This window comes from Physella acuta, unplaced genomic scaffold (assembly GCF_028476545.2).
Source record: "Physella acuta isolate Inbredline_101_S28 unplaced genomic scaffold, ASM2847654v3 ptg000453l, whole genome shotgun sequence".
NCBI classification, from domain to species: Eukaryota; Metazoa; Mollusca; class Gastropoda; family Physidae; genus Physella; species Physella acuta.
The window spans coordinates 227,344-247,617 of NW_026731972.1; the positions used below are offsets into that span (position 1 = coordinate 227,344).

At 36.6% G+C, this 20,274-nt stretch overlaps 2 protein-coding genes across 3 annotated transcripts; both read left to right on the top strand.

The window, feature by feature from the left end:
* Positions 1-669: 669 nt before the first annotated feature.
* On the top strand, positions 670-8,132 carry LOC131943349 (uncharacterized). Of its 2 annotated transcripts, none has more exons than XM_059303424.1 (5): positions 670-788; positions 2,239-2,363; positions 2,532-4,779; positions 4,908-4,969; positions 5,768-8,132. In XM_059303424.1, the coding sequence occupies exons 2-5, from the start codon at positions 2,315-2,317 to the stop codon at positions 5,950-5,952; spliced, it is 2,544 nt and encodes an 847-aa protein (XP_059159407.1). In that variant the 5' UTR covers positions 670-788; positions 2,239-2,314; the 3' UTR covers positions 5,953-8,132. The 2 variants fall into 2 exon arrangements, with proteins under 2 accessions (XP_059159407.1, XP_059159406.1); XM_059303423.1 differs by having other exon boundaries at positions 679-780.
* A 1,096-nt stretch (positions 8,133-9,228) lies between these two features.
* Positions 9,229-15,594, top strand: LOC131943350 (uncharacterized). The gene is made up of 4 exons (XM_059303425.1): positions 9,229-9,278; positions 11,351-12,233; positions 13,330-13,389; positions 14,267-15,594. Exons 2-4 carry the CDS (start codon positions 11,369-11,371, stop codon positions 14,959-14,961), a joined length of 1,620 nt encoding a protein of 539 aa, XP_059159408.1. The 5' UTR covers positions 9,229-9,278; positions 11,351-11,368; the 3' UTR covers positions 14,962-15,594.
* Positions 15,595-20,274: the final 4,680 nt, after the last annotated feature.

Sequence of the window (20,274 nt, forward strand, 5' to 3'; positions counted from 1 at the left end):
GAAACCACAGATTACATTTCCAGTGCAACAGCAAAAAGTCCATTCACAAGCTCATTTAGATTTTGTTCTAGATCTAGTAACTTACTTATACTGTTTTATCAATATCATCTGGAGATTTTATATTTTTATCATATTATTATTAAGGTTGAGGTAAGAAACTGCTGTACAGAAAGCTAACTGCATTGATTATCATTGGTGATGCCATAGGTGGGAGAGACAACAGTTGTCAGTTGACAATTTGTGGCAGAGATATGGGTTGAACATGTTAAAAAAATCTAATGAAAAATGTATGTTTTCTCAAAATAAGCTTAAAATTAATGTTTTTTTTTAAATTTTATAAATCTTGTTTTGATTCGCAAATATAGAATTTTCTGAGTTTCGGAATTTTTAGGTGTTTCCGAAAGGCTTTTTTTGTTATGAAAACTCGGATACTGGTTTAGATCTAGTAGTCGTTGTTTTAAAACTAACTTAGTAAACGCGAGACAGTAATAAAATATTATTGACCATTAATAGTTAAGACATTAATTTTGAATTCGCCACTGTAGAGCAAAATTTAAGATATAGATATAAATAATACCAATATCCAGACTAAAATTATAATAATATATTAACAAAAAATAGATCTAGATCTAGAAAAATAGATCTATTTTGTAATCGCAAAGTCGATTACCAGTTTTTAAGAAAATGTCTACCCAGCGGATGCTAGAGTATGCCTAGTAGATTTCTATTTATTTACTAGACTACACAGCCAGTACACAGGCCAAAAGTCTCTACAAAATTGTATGACTGTATGTTTAATTATATTAGATCTACTATTATAACCTGATAGGAGTATTGGTATATACATAGATCTAGATATAGTCTATAATTCTTAGTAATCTAATCTTAGTAATCTAGTCTAGGTCTAGAAAATCCATTCCATGTCTCGTCTGTCCGTCAATTCTTTGACATTTGACGGAGTCAGGCTCTTCCCAAAACACTTCAAAACAGCACACTGAGCCCAGGTGTAGTGTAGTGTTATAGGTTGTTGTAGATGTAGAAAGTGAATGTTAGATTAGTTGGTGTTTAGAAAAAGAGAGTGTTAGAAAATTTGGGAGAATATTTATTACGAAGTGACTACTCGGAAGAAGATTTTTCTCCCCAACGTCTCCACTTAGTCGGCAAAAGATAGCTCCTCGCATGTGCAGTGACCTATGGCTAGGGTTAGGGCTAGAATGAGGGTTAGGGATAGGATTAGGGATAGGGTTAGGGATAGGATTAGGGATAGGTATAGGATTAGTGTTGGTGTTAACTGTTAGGCTATGTTAGGGTTCTACGGTTGTAAACACACACATGCGCAGTACCATCGAAAACATCGCCGCGATGACAAGTCATAGTTTCTCTCCATTGCGCATGCGTATCTTATTCTGGCTAGCATCGGCCCATTTATTATTTACACTGGTGTCTGATAATGGAATCTTCTTTAAAAAAGGGTGTTAGGTTACTGTAAGCTAGCTAAATGCGCTCAACTGGAGGTTAACATGAAGCGGGGGAATAAAATAGGCTAAAATGGAGTTTTACCTTATTAGGGTTGTCGTTATTGTCCGAGTTTGCAGTAAAAACATGACCTGAAAACTCCCATTACTTTCTGATACCGGGCACACAAGATTTGGTTTTGCATACTAATAAGTTTTAATTTATGGTAAATTAAATAGTTTGAAAGGTTATTTCCTAATGTTAATTAAAAAAAAAATTCATAAAAAATGTTTTAATAACAAGCTTTTATGTAATAATGCACTAAAAAGTAGAAAATAAATTATACACTACTAGGCCTATTTAAATTAATATAATACTATAAAGCGATGACTATGAAATTCTCATTTTTAACAACTCAGTACTACAAGGGACAGGATATTGAAGCCTTTTTGGAAAGTGCTTCCTAAACGAGGATAATATAAACATTGAAATCGAAAGTAGATGAACCAAACGGCCTAGTTTTTCCCATTGTTTTGATTTCCAGGATGTTTTTTGGCACCTTCCTCTATCACTGTTGATTTCAATGGTTTCATTTCATTAAAAAATGTTCAATGGATCTAAGTTTAACTGATACATTTAATTTTCCTCAGCACACTCAGCCTTTAATGTTTATAGTTTCTATGCTAATTAACACTAGTAGCCTAAAGCATTTTATTAGTTGATAATTTTTTACATAAAATGTTTATAATAGTGTAAAATTACTTTTTATGATTAAAACACAAGGTGTAGCAGTAAGGTGTTTAGTCCAGAAAGCGAAGAAGTTTAAAAAAAAAATAATGGTTTGGATGTAAAATTCAGTATGGCTTCAGTTACCAGTCATTCAGATATAGAACCAGATGCTCGTCCAGGTACACTTTTTTATTTATACATGTCTCACATTTTATAAAGTTTACTGCAGTAATTTTATAATTAAAATGTAATTGCTTTGCTATTAGGGATGTAAATATTTAGCTTATATATACTATATTTACTATTAAACAATTGTATTTTCTAAAATTGTATAATTTTCCCCCTAGAAATCGAGCAGGAAAATTCAAGTGTGAACAGTTCATCTGCCTTAAGGAGCACAGCATATTTGCAGTCAGCTAGACCTATTTCAAGTAGTGATGATCCTGAATATTTAAGATATCTTTTTCTGTTTCCTGATGAATTGCGAGAGGATAATATAGATATTTTAATCATAAATGCTGAAAATGATAGTAATGCTGCAAGGTCATTTAAAAAACACTTAGAAAAGGACATTATTGTGCATGTTAATGGCATGACCTTACAGCCACGAGTTAAACTTTTAGAAGATTTTCGCATTGGATCATCTCTGGAATATTTGGATTTTGCTTTTAGTAAAACTTTGTATGTGTTCCTTTATGTAACCAAAGAGTTTTGTAGCTGTACCTGGAGTTTACTCAAAGGCCAGGCCTGTTTAGTAGAGGCCATACAGGACAAGGAAAAAAAATGGTGTGTGATCCCTGTTCACACAAAATCACGTAAAAATCAAGACTATAAGCTTCCCATGATGCTTGGAAGCTTAAGACCCATCAACTACTGGGTTGACGATATTGATCAGTTTTACTCTGAAGGTGTGAGAAAATTGTTAGATTCTAGAATAAGGCTTCTTCTAGAAAGAGATATTACTTTACAAAAACAAAGATTGGAATATTTTAACGCAAATAGACAAAAGCTTTTACAGTTAAGCAATCGTTCAAAAACAAATTATGCAACTTCAGCTTCACCCATTCAAAGAAAATATCCAGCACAAGCAGAGGATGAGCAACCACAGAAAGTTCAAACTGTCACTTCCTTAACCTGTAGTAGTGCATCTAGTGGTAAAACGAGTAGTTCTCATGTGTCAGGACTGTTTAGAAATCTTGGCCTAGGTGGTCACTCTAATAAAACCTCTGATATTGTAGAGAATAGTATTAGTCATTTCTCTGGTGAAATGGAACCAGAAAACAAGCCATCTATTTCATTGCCCACTGTGGAAGCTGCTACAGCTTATCAATCCATTACAGTTGATGGACCTTGTGTAGTAGAACCTCAGAACAATTCATCACCTGATTGCTCAGTAGAATCAGAGAGACAATCTGAAACTATTTCTGAACAGAATTCATTAAATATTAGTATTCGCACTGAGACGGCAACCATTCAGCAACAAGGAACTTCTCAGGACAGCTCAAGACTCAGTGTTACAAATCCTTCACTCTCTTCTAATATGTCTACCCCTTTATTGCCTAGCCGCGATGCTGGTTTTGGTTCTCAGTCCATTACCGCTGATGGACCTAGTGTAATAGAACCTGTGAACATGTCTACAACTTCTCAAGAAGATTCAAGATTCTGCATTATCAATCCATCACTCTCAACTAATATGTCCAGTCTGGGTGCTGCTACAGCTTCTCAATCCATTACCATTGATGGGCCCAGTAATATAAACAGTGAAACAGATCCCAGACCATCAAGAAATGTGCCAATGGCCAATAGTACAACATATGTGTCAGGTTTTCCACAAAACGTCTCACCTCGTGAACACAGACCAACTCCAATGAACTATCCCCCCCATGTTCCATATTACCCTTATTATCCTTCACATTATTCACCCATTTATCCACCCCCATCATTTCCTGTGCCGGTTCCACAATATTATATCCCTTATCCTGTTTCTCAACCATCAGGACCTAATCCTGGTTTTCAACAAGCACACCATTTTGCCCCACAGCAACCTTATCCTGCTCCTCAACATTCAGTGCCTAACACTGCAGCTCAGCATCAAGGTCCTCACTCTATGTCAGATAACTCTTTTAGTTCTATGGATGTGAATGTTTCAAACCCTCTTACAAGTTCACACTTCCCATCTTTTTTACCACCTTATTACATGAGCTACAACCCTTATACATACAGTATGCAGCATCAACTTCCAAATAATCCTCCATACCAAGTGCAGCCACCTCAAACAGCAAACAGCACAGTGTCTGGTCTGCCCTCTAGAGAAAATCCCAGTACTGTAGCTTCAGGAGGAGAGAGGGAAACAGGACAATTCACAAACCAGAGTCCCAGTGGTTCAGGTGAAGCAGTGGTGCAGCACATACACCATCATCATCATCACAAGAAAGAAATTACAGTACAGAATGCTACTAATTTGGTCATTGGGGACCAGTCAAAGTTTATCAAATATGCTGCCACAACATCACCAAATGATGATGATGATGATGATGAGACTGATATCACTGTCACTACAGCAGATTCTAGCCTTGGGCCAACAAATACTGAAAGGTATTTGTAACTAGTTGTTTACACTTTCTGTCAATTAGATTTATAGATTATATCTATACATTTATATTTTTATTGTATTGTGTCATTTAACATGATGTCCAAATGAAATGTCAGTTTTTCTTGTATAGAACACCCAAACCTAATGCCAGTCACCAGAACCAGAGTGTACCATCTGCTGATGGAGCTAGAGGTTGGTGATAGAGTTTTTCTTTTTTTTTTTCTGTTTTAAAGTCTGAAAAGTAAATTTGGTTTTTGATGCTACTATTAAACATTAGTGTGTGCTCAGTTGACAATTGTAACAAATAGGCTTGGTACACTAATAAATCTAGAATGTGTATGGCCCAAGCAGAGGCAGAACTAGAAAAGACATCTTTTTTTTTTCTTTTATGCCCGCCACAAAACTTCACTCCGGCTAGGCTGTCTAAAAAATAAACTAATTACTGAAGCTCAATATGTAAAAATTGTAATGGTTTCCCATGTTTGTATTTTGTAATTTTTTTTTTTTTAATTTATATTATTACATTTTAAATTGGTTCCTTTTTATAGCTGTCGTCTTTAGTATGCCGTATTTTAATAATCATTAAGAGAAGAAATTGCTTTTTAATTTGCTTATTTTAAAACTATTGTAAATGAGCCTTTTGGGCACCCCTATTAGACTATTTAAAAAGGAACAATAAGTCATGTTATTGTCTTGAAGGTTTGTCTATCTTTTAGACTTCAGCTGTTGTGGTTTTATTGTTTTTCCTATGCAACAGCATGTGTTAGATCTAGTCACTGTAGAACATTCACTGCTGTAGAGTTCTGTTTGTTTTTTAAATTTACAAAACCACTAGTCTATGAAGACGCAAAGAAAATGTTTGTCAAATTTTTTACCCTGGAAGCAGTTTAGCGCCGCCGCCCCCCCCCCCCCCCCCCCCAATCACGGTCTAGCTTCATAGTAGTTTCGTTAAATCAATTGTGCCTAATTAAAACTTTTTTGTTCTTCAAGCATCTCAAGTGACAACTCCACCAGCAGTAAACTCAGCCAATGAAGCAGTGAGTCATCCAATGGGTTTTGCTGAAATTTCTGTCCCTCCAAGCATCAAAGATCCAGTAGAGGACTCAGAACTGGCAGTGGAACAGGGTATTGATGATTTAAGCCGCCAAACTTTTGTTAAGAAATTTATTTCATAAATTGATGTATTTTACTGTTTATCTCAAAGAAAAATTCAGTACAATAAGTGGTGTAATACAGATGACATTCCACTATTTTGCGTGTTTCTCTCTGTTGATTCAGTTATCTTCCTAATCAGTTAACTATAAAAAAAGAATTTTCATTACTCCCATCCTGCAGTCATTGTCTATTGTAATCTACAACTTTGGCAATAAGAAATCAATGCTTCCTTTTCCTAGGTTATTTATGAATCTCTTTAGTGAAACTACATCTACATCTTGTTTGCTTTTACATTTTTTTAGTGTTGTTAGGAGTTTCATTTTTTAATGTTTAATTTATGCATTCTCCTATGTTTGTGTTTAGGTATTTTATCAAATCTATGTACAAACTGTTAACCCAATAGACACCTCTGGTATCAGTACAAGTGCAACTCTTATTATAAAGTACTTTAAAATGTCTTTCAAAGTTTTGTCTCTTTGGTATACTTTATTTTTAATTTATATGCTGTTTATGTAACAATCATAATATCTGATTTTGTAATTCTTCTAATGTTTGTAATTAATAAATATTTTTACTATGAAATTTGAACCTGAATGATTTTCTGGTTTATACCTGTCTGTAGCATCCGTAGATTGTAGTAAAGGTAGGCTTCTCTCTTTATATAATCATAGAATTTTTCATTTTGACTGTAACTGGTGCATCACACATTGTTAATGGTCACTCATAGCAGATTTAATAGTTATGCAAAGCTGTTCTGATTAAGATGCTGTATCACAATTATAAACTTGTTCTTCTTGGAAATGTCCAACAAAAAAAAAAACATTTGTTTATTTTATTTTTAAGTAGAATTTTAGTCATTATTTTTAAATGGAAAAAATATATTTTGATATGTATATACAGAAATCTACCTTTTTGTTTTAAAAACTATTATATATAAAATACGAAAGTTTACACTGTTTATATGATTTTAAGCAGGGGTCTCCAAACTTTTCAGTCCGAGGGCCGCATTAACTAACAAATTTCAGTTCGGGGGCCAGTTTCTTCCAGGCATGTCTTTGATTTTCTGGGCAAAGTTCCTCAGCCATCACCTACAAACGTATTTTCCGTGGACAAAAAGATCTCCGCGGGCCGGATGAGAGGACCTCGCGGGCCGCATCCGGCCCGCGGGCCGTAGTTTGGAGACCCCTGATTTTAAGAAATTTTTCTGTTGATGAAAAATGTAATTGTAAAATGTGATAGGAATTTGTGATCAGTTTAGCTGATGTGATTGATTCACTTTGTACTTTCATACCTATATCCATATACATTAGTGTAAATGTATTTGCTTTATCCTGCTTGTTGTTGGAGGTGTCTGAAGTAGGGTAGTCATCCTCGACCTGTTTTGTTTTAGTTTCATACAGATATGGTGTGAACGAAATCAAAATGACAGGTCTTAAACTTAATAAGTATAGTTGTTACTATTACGTTGAGTTTGGCTGCTATTACTTCTTCTAATACAGGTGAATGGTTTTAATCTTGTGAGAATTTAATGGCCTCTTGATATAATTGTTTTAGAAAAGTTTTAATTTTTATTGCAAAACTTTTGTCTCAATTTTACATGCAAAAACACTATTTCTAAAGTGCTTGATAATGTATTTTGATGTATTTTGTTGTTTTTACTCTTAAAGTAAATATTTCAACAGTTTTAGTGAAAAGACACATCTTAATACAAAGGTCAACATAGTTACTGACCACTTAATTTCATGGACACATGTTTAAATTGTTGGATAATTTATTAAATTAAAAACATCACTGTACTCTTGCCTTATAGAGACAGGAGCACATTTCCCTGGCATGTTTAGCTTATAGCACCTATGCCAGGTATTTTATTGCAGAACTCCACCTGCAATAATTTGAATAACCATGTGTATAAATAATTCTGCGAATGGCATATCTACTCCACTGTCCTAGCATTGTGTTGTTATGGTCTGAAGCTGCTCACATTGTTTTCCCATTTGTTGATGATGTCTAATTAACATATGATTAATGTTACACACAGCTAAATAAAAAGTCTGGCCTAATGTATAGATTTTTGAAAGTATTTATCTTGATACCAGTGTATTATGTTAACATGAAGTGCTGTATTCATTGTCTGTGCCATACATAAATGAACTGTGAACATTTACATAAATGATATTTGAAATAAATATAAAACTACTAATTTTAGTTTTTCTTTTCTAAGTTATTTTACTCTATTGCTAAGATCAAAAATTATTATGCCTTTTAAATGCAGGCTTATGGTTTGGAAAAAAAAGATAATAATGGTGGGGTATACTGCATTTTAAATTTTTAAAAATACTTATTTAAATAAGGGATGTATGGTTAACATAAGGGTTCTTGATCTCCAGGAAGATCATTTGTTTTATAGGTTTCGTCCATAAATGACGTCACTGGTAGGGGGGGGGGGGTTCAGATGTGGTGACGTCACACTTTTGCATTATTAAAAAAAGCAATGTTAGAAAACTAATTTAGCCGTTATTTCGCGTTTTAGAGAACTTATAATAAATTGTAATAGGAATTGATTAAAATACTCTATGTTGACAGAGTTCAGACAAGATTTTGGAAAAATAACGTATTTTAAGAAAAATGCAACTGCAAATTTGAGGAGGAGGGGGGGGGGGGGGGGTTGTAGGCATAGGTGTGTAGTCATTTGAAGGGGGGGGGGTCTGGCTTTTTGTGACGAAGGGGAGGTAACAATCCTCAAAAAAAAAGCGTAACGTCATTTTTGGATGAGCCCTAGCTATCATTCTGAATAAATTATTCATACTGCCTTTCAGAAAACTGTCAACAGGAGCAGGTTGCTGAAATATTGGCCTCAAACGAACGAAATAGAAATAGTATATTTAATATAGAGAAAAAGATTTAGGCTATTACTAAACTATGCCCAGCTCTTCCACCCTCCCAGAAATTGAAGTGCGTCCCCCACCAAAGATTCATGTGTCCCCTGGAGAAAAATGTCTGAAAGAAACACTCAATAATGTAAGCCAAGGCACGTCTGATCTTATACAGCGAAATGGTTAATAAGAAAAATTATTTAAAATATTTTTAAAAATTTAAGTTATAAAATGACATCACAACATGAGTAATCGACAATGACGGAATTTCTGAAAGCTTATAATACTTTGGAAATTCCCAATATTAAATTAAAATGTCATGAACGACTGGTTTGTCGTAGGTATCCAGAATGATTCAACGACTAAAAATTGTCCATTAATGTTTTGTCACGGAAAAACATGTTGTTTTTTTTAGACTACGTAGAAATACAGGTGTGTGCAAGTCCGACCAAGCTTTCCTTATTTAACTAGAGGTATGTCGCTCATAGAACTGGACTAGGCCTACTTAAAAGAAGACTAGGCCTAATTTAACTAATTTAATCTATGAGATTTAGAGATTAAAGTTTGTTGTTTGTAATAATTTATTGCCGCTCTTCAATAAACTAACTCTCAAGTAGTTTACCAAACGATAATGGGTCATCCATAAATGACGTCACGCTTTTTTTAAACGCTTTTTACCTCCACCCCTCCACTCCGTCACACGTCGTCACACCTCAGCCCACAACCCCCCCCCCCCCCTCAAAATTGCGTTGAAAATATTTTTAAACAGCTACATTTTTCCAAAATCTTGTCTGAACTCGGTCAAAATAGAGTATTTTAATCAATTGTTATTACAATTTATTAAAAAAGTTTTCTAAAACGCAAAATAACGTCTAAAATTCGTTTTCTAACATTGCTTTTTTATAATGCAAAAGTGTGACGTCGCACTATAAAAACCACCCCCCACCCCCTCCTCCTCATCACACACCGTCACAAAATTACGGACCCCCCTCCCCCCTACGAGTGTGACGTCATTTATGGACGACCCCTAAATGAATATGATTGTTATAGTATCATATGTCCCATGACACGATGAAGAAGGTTATCTTAAGGCTAGTAACTCTAATTTAAAAAATAATGAAAAAATAGTCAGAAATAAATTTCAAACGGTTGCGGTAGAGTTAAGGACTAGGCAACTGTTTACATGAGGAGTGGAGATCAAGTCCGTGGACGGCTCTGACGTCAGATGATACAAGTAGGATGTTGAAAAGTTAGAACACTGTACCAATGAGGCAAGTTGGTCCAGGCTAGAAAAGAAACGAACCAATACAGTTTTTGGAGTGGTGGAAGACAGGCGGGAAGGTACTGGCTTGCAAAAATAGGATCAGGTCAAAAGATGATATGGTCAGGTAGACAAGAGCTTCCAGGCATCTACTGCCCCCCACCCTCCCCGAACGAAATCGCATTTTTATATAGAAAACATATACTTTTACCAGTGTCCGCCCCCCCCCCCCCCCCCCCCCGCCGAAAATATCAATTCCCCCCCCCCCCCCCCCCCGGAGAAACGGAGAAAAAAGTCTGGAAGGACTTTCTCTCATTGTTAATAATGGAGCGGCTAAATCTCTGTTCAAAAGGAAACCAATCAACGAAAATTCAAAACTTGCTACATTATTTGCTAAAGGGGCATATACCCCAGGGGTTGTTTCTGAAGATAAATAAGATTTATATCACAAACTACAGACAAGAAAGTAAAGGAAAGTGATGGATAACGTGGAAACAAATAGAGGAAAAAACTGATTATCAACTAGAATTTAAAAAAAAATTGCTAATCAATACAGAGGAATGGAGAAACAACAAGAGGATATACATTGAGGAGAAACTGCTGCGGGATTAAAAGATCTTAAGACATTGGATTATTTTACTAGGAAAATAATGAAGAACATTAAAACCCAAGGAATATCTGTAAAAGCTGAAAATGATAACTTGATCATAATTATCCTAAATTGGAAAGGTGAAGGCAACACTTCCAATGACCCAACGGATCTTACATATATTACGGAAAAAATTATTACAAAAATTAATATAAGAAAATAAAATACCCCCTCCCCTCCAACCACTTGGTTATTTTGGGCCAGTTTATTTTTTCGGAAAGTTCTCACCACTTGTCTCCACCTTTGCTCCAGGGTAAACATCTCGCATGATGTGTCGCGTGCTGGTGGTGACTGTACTACACTATCTACACAGCAAATTCCAAACGTCATCGAAACTAGTGTTATAAAATCCATAGGGATGGAAACCTCATTTATTTATTGTATATGTGTGTATATATACAAAACGCACGCACACACGCGCACAATGAGTTAAATTTTTATGTAATGAAATGAGCTCAGTGCACAAATTTAAAGAATAATCTCGATGATACCGAAAGACTCTTGTAAGGGAGAGGTCTCAGTCAAAACCATTAATCCCTCCATTTTAAAAAAAAAGCGTTACGTTATTTGTTTACAGTTCGTTAAAAGTTTACTGATAAAATGCAACTAAACTAGTTTTTGCAACTCCATTATAGGACCAATCGGCCAGTTTGATGTTGGCCGACACAGACCTCAACATGCACCAAATTGACGATTCTCTCAGCCCCAACAAAAATTTATCTCAGTTCCCTGCTCCAAGTTCACAATCTGGTGTTACAGAACCAGCTATAATAACTCCACCAGATATAGTTATTGACAAACCAACAAGCCTAACAACAATCGTGCCAACAAATCTACCGGATCCTCAGAAAAACGTATCTTCAATTGTCCGGGCAGGTGATGTTATAAAACAATTAGCAGAATTACCTCAAAATTTGAAGGAAAACAATTTTGAAATTCTTATTTTAAATGCAGACGAAGATAATAGTGAGTGTAGAAATATGAAAAAGCAGTTGCAAAAACACGCATGCTATAAGAATAAAGACAGCGTGAGGAAACCTATGGTAGAAGTGATGAGCGACTACATGGTGCTAAACGAAATCGGCCAGCAAAACTTGGATGTTGCTTTGAGCAAAGTGCTGGTTGTCCTAGTGTACATCACTCAAAACTTTTCTAAATGTACTTTTCTAAGCCATGTGTTTTTACAAGAAGCTATTAAAAATAAGAGTTTGATTTTTATTCCGGTAATAGTTGGAACTGTTCGTTGTGAATTACCGGCATTAATGAGATCTCTTCGAAGACTGAAATATCTGAATGGGAATAAACATGATGCAACATTTTTTGAATCAATTAAAAAATTGTTAGAAAATAATACCAAGAAATTAGACGAAAGAGATAAGAAATTATACATGGATCGTCTCACCTATCTGAAAACAAAAAGCGAAGATTTAACTTTAATAAACGCTGTGATACATCACCTGGATACTAAGAATGAAACTTTCTATGATCTCTCTGCTGATGGAGGAGCTTCACCTACTGGTAAAGTGCACTACACAGTTATATATTTCTTATTATTTGACTAAAAATAAAGAGACGCTACTTGCATTACTAGTGGCAATATTTATAGAATCATTTTAAATTGTTAACTAAAATAAATGTTTCATTAGTTACTATTTAAATCCTCTTTGATTAAGTAATGTTTTTAATCACGAGTGCATAATGCATAACCAACTCTCTTTACGCTTTTTAGTATGCCGCATGTGTGGTTAAACGTAAATAACCCGAAAATCTCTAGTTCGAATCACGAGTTAGAATGAGTAGGGTGTCCATATAGAGTACCTGACTCACATTAGGGAAACTAAGGCGGCTGGACATAAAGCTGGCCATACTGCCCCTTCATATACTGAAGTCATTACAACAGATGAACTCTAATTCACATGCTCCATGTGTCTTAGGCACTCACGGGAAAAGGTGATGGCGATAAAGCCTCAGGTAGAAAAGATAAGCCGTACTCATAGAAATTTCCTTGAATTTGTTCCATGTATAATAAGTCGGTGTAGTCGGGTCGGTTGAGCTCATGGTTGCTGAACCGAATTGTCCAGAATTTGACCCCCGGGCAGATAAGGCTTGATGGCTGGGGTCAGCCTCTCAACTCCAAAATCTAACAACTGCCACATTGCAGTTTTTTTTTGATTGAACAAAGGCTTTAGAATCAAACTCAAAAAGAAATCGGAGCAAAGGGCCTATATGGAGCATAACAAGTTGACACGTACTACTGAATTGTGTTGGAGGGAATCTCTTCCAACACCAGAATTAATAACGAAGAAGAAGAAGTTCCATGTATAAAGCCTAAGGTAGAGAAGTGATAAGTCGCACACCTAGAAGTTTCCCAGACGTTGCAGATCTGTGTAACAGCATGCCAAAAACTTTTTGGGAAATTCCCGATATTACATCTTACAAAGTAAAAACTAAAGGCAAAAATTAACAAAACACAACGTTCTTAACTGTTAGTACTATATAAGAAAAACGTTTATGCTATGTCATCAATGGATGTCTATTAATAAATACAATGTAGATCTAGATCTATCCAATGTAGCTACATATGGTATCACTGACAATTTCTTGTTCTTTTCAGAAACCAATATGGCCGGCTGTGCTGATAGTGATATTGTGATTGATGCAGAACCTGCTTCTGGTATGTCCACTGACTTGTTTTTCTCTTACTTTTTTTTTACACTATGAGGTTGTGTATATGAAAAGAAAGGAAAAATTATGAGGTAACTTTAGGCATAAGGGGTGGTACAGAGAAGGCGGGGGAGGGGGGAGGGTGGCCTCACATCTTACAGAGGCCTAAGTCAGGCCACCATGTGTTCAGTCAAGTGTGGCTAAACGACATGAGGACTGTGGTGGAATTTTGAGACGGTACCTGTAGTACGATGTATGATTATGTAAGGCCTAGAAGGATAGGTAAGTGTTGGTAAATGCTGTGTTGTGATAAACAAAATCCTACAGGTTTCAACAATTTAGGGCAATATATTTAAAAGAATGCCCAACCACCTTTACTCGACAAAGATTTAAGTCAACTGCCGGTTAAAAGATCCCCCGGTGAATGTTTGTGATTAATTAAATTTAAAAAAACCAAAAAAAAAAACCGACTCATTATCTATCACCTCACAAACAAACATTTAAAAAATATTTTCTGGACAAAGTGTGAAAATTATATTTTGGAATCTGAGTTTCTTCTAGGCATCTCTTCAGGGGGGGGGGGGAGGGGGGGAGGGGAGGGGCTCCCCGAAGAAAGTATACCGCCCCCCGAACGAAATGGAATTTATATAGAAAATATATACTTTTGCCAGTGTCCGCCCCCCCTCCCCCTCGGAAAATGTTGACCAGCCCCCCCCCCCCCCCCGGGAGAAAAAAGTGTGGAAGAAATACTGTTTGGAATAGATTCGTTCTCTACCTTTTACTAACAACATCCTAGCCAAACTGTCTTATTTATATGTCAACATTATTATCAAAGACTGAAAGATTATCTGATAGAAAGATTATTCCATATAACTATTATATTACAGATGAAGAGACAGGAGATGCTAACTTGGACACACTTCATCCTGTCGAGAGGTTGAAAAATTCTAGCTTGGACTTAAATCAGCCGGTCTATCCCGAACACTTAATGACTTTCATAGATGCCGTTATTATCACGCAAGATGCTGATTTGACTAAGGCAAGAGAATTCAAGGACAATTTTGACGCCAATACAGCATCGTTTATCAAAGGTGGCTTAAATACAGAGGTTTTTCAGGACTTTATTTGCCCTTCTCACCAATTTGACGCCTTAGACTATGCGGTGAGAAACGCAACTTTTGTGTTATTGTTCTTTCATAAGAGATCGCGAGATGAAATAGAGAGTGTGTTCACGGCGCATGCGTGTTTAATCGAGATGCTAAAAAATGGCGGCTCGTGGCGGATGTACATAATCTCGACCCAAAAGAATATAGATCTGCCCATAATGCTGAGATCTCTAAAAACATTTAATCCAAACGATAAGAACTTTTGGATATTCATAAAAAAACTAGTTCATCAAAAACAGCACAGTATTTTACATAAAAGAGCTGAGTTAGAAGACAGACAACGGGAATACATCAACAGTTTAAATAGGGTAATTTTGAAGGAGAGTGTCTTAAATCACTCAACAGATAGTGAAACAACACAAGACGATATAGAAACAGGGCTTAATTCCACCATTCAACAGCTTAATTTACGATAATTATTAAAACCATGTGCCCAGCGAATGCTGAATGTACTTACTATCTGTGTATATGGTCTGTCGTCACTCACGCTAGAAAATGTACATTTGTGTTTTTTTAATGAGATAAACCACGTATATATTAATAACCACAATGCCTGCTGCTTCAATGATTTCAACATTTGGACATTTAGTTCCATATTATTTCTTCTGTTAAGATCTGTGCAAGCAGATTTGACATGATATTATAATATAGGTATATTAAATATTTTTGCGTCATCTTCACCAACAACAAAAAAATAAAAAAAATTAAAAAAAAAATCTTTCAAACTGTTTCGGTCCACGAACTTTATGACCATTCCTCATCTGATATTTAACGTCTGTCAACTCAGTTATGGACAGCCTCTGTCATCTGGAGTTCTTAGAAACACGGGCCCTTATATAGCAGCTATACTACATTAGTAAAAAAAAGATGTGATTCCGATTTATTGGATCTCAGAAAAATGTTGCATGACACTGTATCAAGTATTGAAATTGATTCATAGACATGTCTATTTGATTGCCTTAGATTACAAAAGACTTTTATGAAATACCTTTATTTTAGATACCAAAATATGACTGTATGATTTGTATATTTATGTGATAAATAAAAAATGAGCGTAAAAGACTATAATAATATAGATGAGTTGGACTTTGATTTTTTTTAAAATAAATTCAGCCCTCTTACAAAGCATAACTAAATTTTACTTACGTTTTAAATATTTGTTAACAGCTAGATATAAATCTTAACTAAAAATCTAATTTAAAAATTTCATATATTCTTTTTTATATATGTAGTGTCTTATGGCTAATTTTTTTCTTCTTCAGGTTTTTTAATCTTAGGGTTACTTTAAAAAACTGGTTATCTCCCGTTTCTCACCTTTTAGTTTATACTAGCATTTTTAACATTTTTTCGATAGCTGAAAGTCAAATTCACATTTTAAAAATATTTAATTGCTTGTAAAATTAAAATATAAAATAAAAAAAAATTGTTGTGGCATTAAAATATATAATTTAAAGAATTAAGCTGGAAAAATATTAAGGGTGGACAATATTAAAACAGAATAATTATTAGACTTGCAAGCAGAGGCGTAGCGACCCTTCCCGGCGCCCGGGGACATACTTTCAATTTGGCGCCCCCTTGGGAGCAAATTTTCGATTTGCACCCCCCCCCCCTCGAACTTTTCATTTGCACCCCCCCCCCTCAAACTTTCGATTTGCACCCCCCCCCCCTCGAACTTTTCATTTGCACCCCCCCCCCCTCAAACTTTCGATTTGCACCCCCCCTCGAACTTTTCATTTGCACCCCCCCTCAAACTTTCAATTTGGCGCCCCCCCTAAGGTCGGCGCCCGGGGACATATGTCCCCCCCCCCCCGCCCCCCCCTCGCTACGCTACTGCTTGCAAGCCACCGCGACAAAAATGTTAATAAACGTTTCAAGCCTACAAATTTTATTTATTTAAAATTTAAATTAAAGAAGCACAACTTTGCTTGCTATTGTCGAACAAATTTAGATTTAGTTGTTTCCCTTGATATAATTTTTACTCCGACGCCCTCCTTATATTTTTATTTCTAAAACTTCTGGTCCATTAATTTGATGAATATCTACAACCAATGATTTAGACTACCATTGCTTCTTCTGTTGTAATTACTTTCATTTCTCTACCTATATCTCTGTACTCTTCACCTATCTTTAGAATTCGTTCTGTCATGGTATATTTTCACTGAAACAAGATCAGTGTTTCATCCAGACTTCTTTCTCGGGGGGGGGGGGGGGGGGGGGGCGGTAGACTTTTTTCGGGGGGGGGGGGGGGCGGACACTTTGTTAAAAGTATATATTTTCTATATAAATTTCATTTCGTTGTGGGGGGGGGGGGGTAGACTTTCCCCGAAGAGATGCATGGAAGAAACTGAACAAGATTTTAGATCCTGCAATTGTCTAACAACCTTATGAACTTTGGTATGTCCAAGGCTGTTAACGTTTTATTAGCGCAGGTGACATTAATAACAATAGATCCCTACTTCAACGTTGAAACTTGTATCCCCTTGTCCTATTTATCAATACCCTTTTGTACTGTCAACTTCATTATAATCAATGTAAGCTAAAACATGCTATCTAATTAGGACGAGTACAGTGTATGTCATTACTGGTGTTTATGACGATCATATAGCTGTATAGCTAGACACACGATATTTAGCCTATCTACAATAAAACAGTACCAGCACCATTTATTTGATTAGGTTTTTTTGTTTGTTTTTGTAATTAAATGATCCGTTGTTATTATCATAAGGTTTCCCCAAGCCCACTACTGAATGCAAACAACAGACGCAATCGGAAAACTGTCAGAGTTATCTTGTCGCAAACGGTAGTCCACCGCGCATGCGCCAATACAAACAGCTGGTAATTGGCCAACAGTGGTCTTTGATTTACCCGGCTCTCGACGTTTGATACAAGGCCGGTCACTCGTGTTGGTGTGAGTTTGCCAATAGTTGGGCTGTGTTTGGAAAACCGAGGGATTCGAGCAGCGCGATTGAAACTATCGGAAACACGAGATAAAAACGGAACAACCCGATAAAGCCTATCAATGTTGCAAATAGTAAAAACAACACACACAAACGAATTTATTGATTCTTGCTATTAAATTAATTTTTTGTTTTACAAGGCCGAACTGATAAGGGAAAAAAAAAAAAAGCCCATATTCTTAAACGATAAACCTGAAAAAAGGTAGTAATGAATTGTATGGAAAGTTAAAAGAAAACTCAACTTGTACAATGTAGAACTAGAACTGCACTGTGGGAAACCTCACGGAGTAGTGTTGAAGCCTAGGCCTTGAAGCAAATAACCAAAGGTAAGTCTTGGTTTTATTGATGCACACAGTAGGTAAAACACACGTCCACACACCTTATGGACGGTAGGAAGTCTGGAGACATCTTCAAAATAAAATACAAAATTTCTCTGCTACATTTTAAAATGCTTATTTAAATTCTTCAATATTTTAAACTTAAAAAAGCAAGTTCTCAGGTGCACATTAATAAAAATATCACCTGAAGACATTAAGTCTGTTCTTGTAGTAGATCTAGGTCTATATTTTTAGTTTTCAAAAGTTAAAAAAAAAACCCACAATAAAAGCGTTTCTTAGAGTCCGTGTCAGAATGCAAGCAGAAATATATAAATAATATAATCCATAAGATTAGAGGATTGAACGGCCCAGACAATCCAATTTTAACCCCCCCCCTCCCCCCACCATTCAACAATGGCCAAATGCACGGCCCAGAAAGTCCACTCTAGATTTCATATCGAGTCTGAAATGACCGCCACGAAGGTTGAGACAAACTTGGGTCCAACAAACAACACCCTGACAACAACGGTTTCTTTCGCAGCTTTGTGGCCGGTGTGAGCTTTATCGCAGGGTCAGGCCAGTGAATATATACCAGTCTATTTCCGCCATCGCATATTTCCATTAAACCCGACATGTCGCTTCCTCGCCTGAGCTTGTACTTGGCACTCAGTCGCCTCGGCCATTTGCGAATTGTGGCGGCGAGTGCCAGACAAAGGAAATCACGTCTTGTGCAGACAGCGTAATATCTTTCTCGGAGGCGAGGGCACCATTTGGCTGGCCATGTTTCCACCCGGCCAGACTCTGAGATCATTTGTTAGTCTATTCTGCTGGTGACAGCGACAAAAGTTTCCTGTCGGCACACTCGATATGTAACTTCTGATAGATGGACCTTCGTCAGAACAAGCAGGGGTCACAAGGAAATCTCCTCAGTCCGCAGGCGCCTGTCTCAATAGCCGGACCAGCAGAGGGGCGGGGGTGGGTATTGTTCGGGTGACGAGGGGCGAGTACGTCCTTTATGAAATCATTGAGAGTGCTGGAAAATAAATGGTTTTTATTGAGAATGAAATGGAGAAGTTTGGTGCTGTGACCGGTGTGGGAATTTCCTGATTGCTCAAGTGGATTCGGTGAGAGGGCTTTGGTTCAAAGCTGTTGCCGGCCGGTGATCGTGTCAAATTCATCATCCCCCGAAGTCATACATCTTTTTTTTTTTTTTTGAATGGAATGTCAAACAATCAAGACCGAATAGGTCGTGGTGTAGGTGAAGTAGAGTTTTTCTACAATTAGCGTGTACAAAATATATTAACACACATTTTTCCGGTCTTTTCTACTCTATATCTGTTACATTGTAGTCTGAAACAGCAGCCAAAATAACCTGTAGTAGCAGAGTTAAAAAAAAAACGTTTATCACATATCTGAGCAAATTGTAATAAAAGACGAATTGAAGGTGACGTAATGAAGCAAGTTAAATATTAGATTTCTACTTGCAACAAATACAGTGTAACAAAATTTAGTGAGTCTTACACCTGAGTTTGGTGTGTTGGTCGGAGCGTCTTGAAGTGTGTGTATGTGTGCTATACATTGAGTGCTTAGTTTTGTGTGTCGGATGGTGTGTATATGTGCTATACATTGTGTGTTTGGTTTGGTGTGTCGGATGGTGTTGCAGCTTGTGTGTATTGCCATACCTTGAGTGCTATCCCTTAGTTTGGTGTGTCGGAGCGTGTTGAAGTGTGTTGCATTGTGTGTTTGAGTGTATATGCGTGCTATACCCTAAGTATTGCTATCCCTGAGTTTTTTTTGTATCTGCGTGCGTTAAAGTGTGTTAAAGTGTGTGTTTATAACTCGAGTGCTATTCCTTAGTTTATTGTGTCTGTGTGTTAAAGTGTGTGCTATATCTTGAGTGCTATTCCTTAGTTTATTGTATCTGTGTGTGTTAAAGTGTGTGCTCTACCCTGAGTATTGCTATCCCTGAGTTTATTGTATCTGCGTGTGTTAAAGTGTGTGCTATACCCTGAGTGTAATAAAAAAAAATCCCAAGCTCCCAAACGTGTGCGATAATAAAGCTGAATTGTTTACGTTTCACTTCTTCAAACTGCCGGCACGTCACGGCTCATGAAGCCGGCAGAGGCTGAAATAGGTGTACCCTCCCGTGCCACCCTTCTACCAGTACCTTGTGTATAAATCAATAATCATATTTTCCAACAGTCCGCTCATTAAACCCCGCTACCCGTGCGCTTAGAAAGTGCCATTTAGCGAACGTCGATATTACCAGGCTTGCCTCCACACCCGGCCTGAAGGATTCCAAACTCAGCGCCCATTAAGAGAACTGAGAAAACTTCTTACTTCGTTACTCAACTGAAACTAGTCGATTCCCCAGTCGGGCAAAAATTTCCGCTTTTCTGTTAAGTTCGTTGTTCGTCTTTAAATTTATTACACTTGAAATAATAGACATGGATGT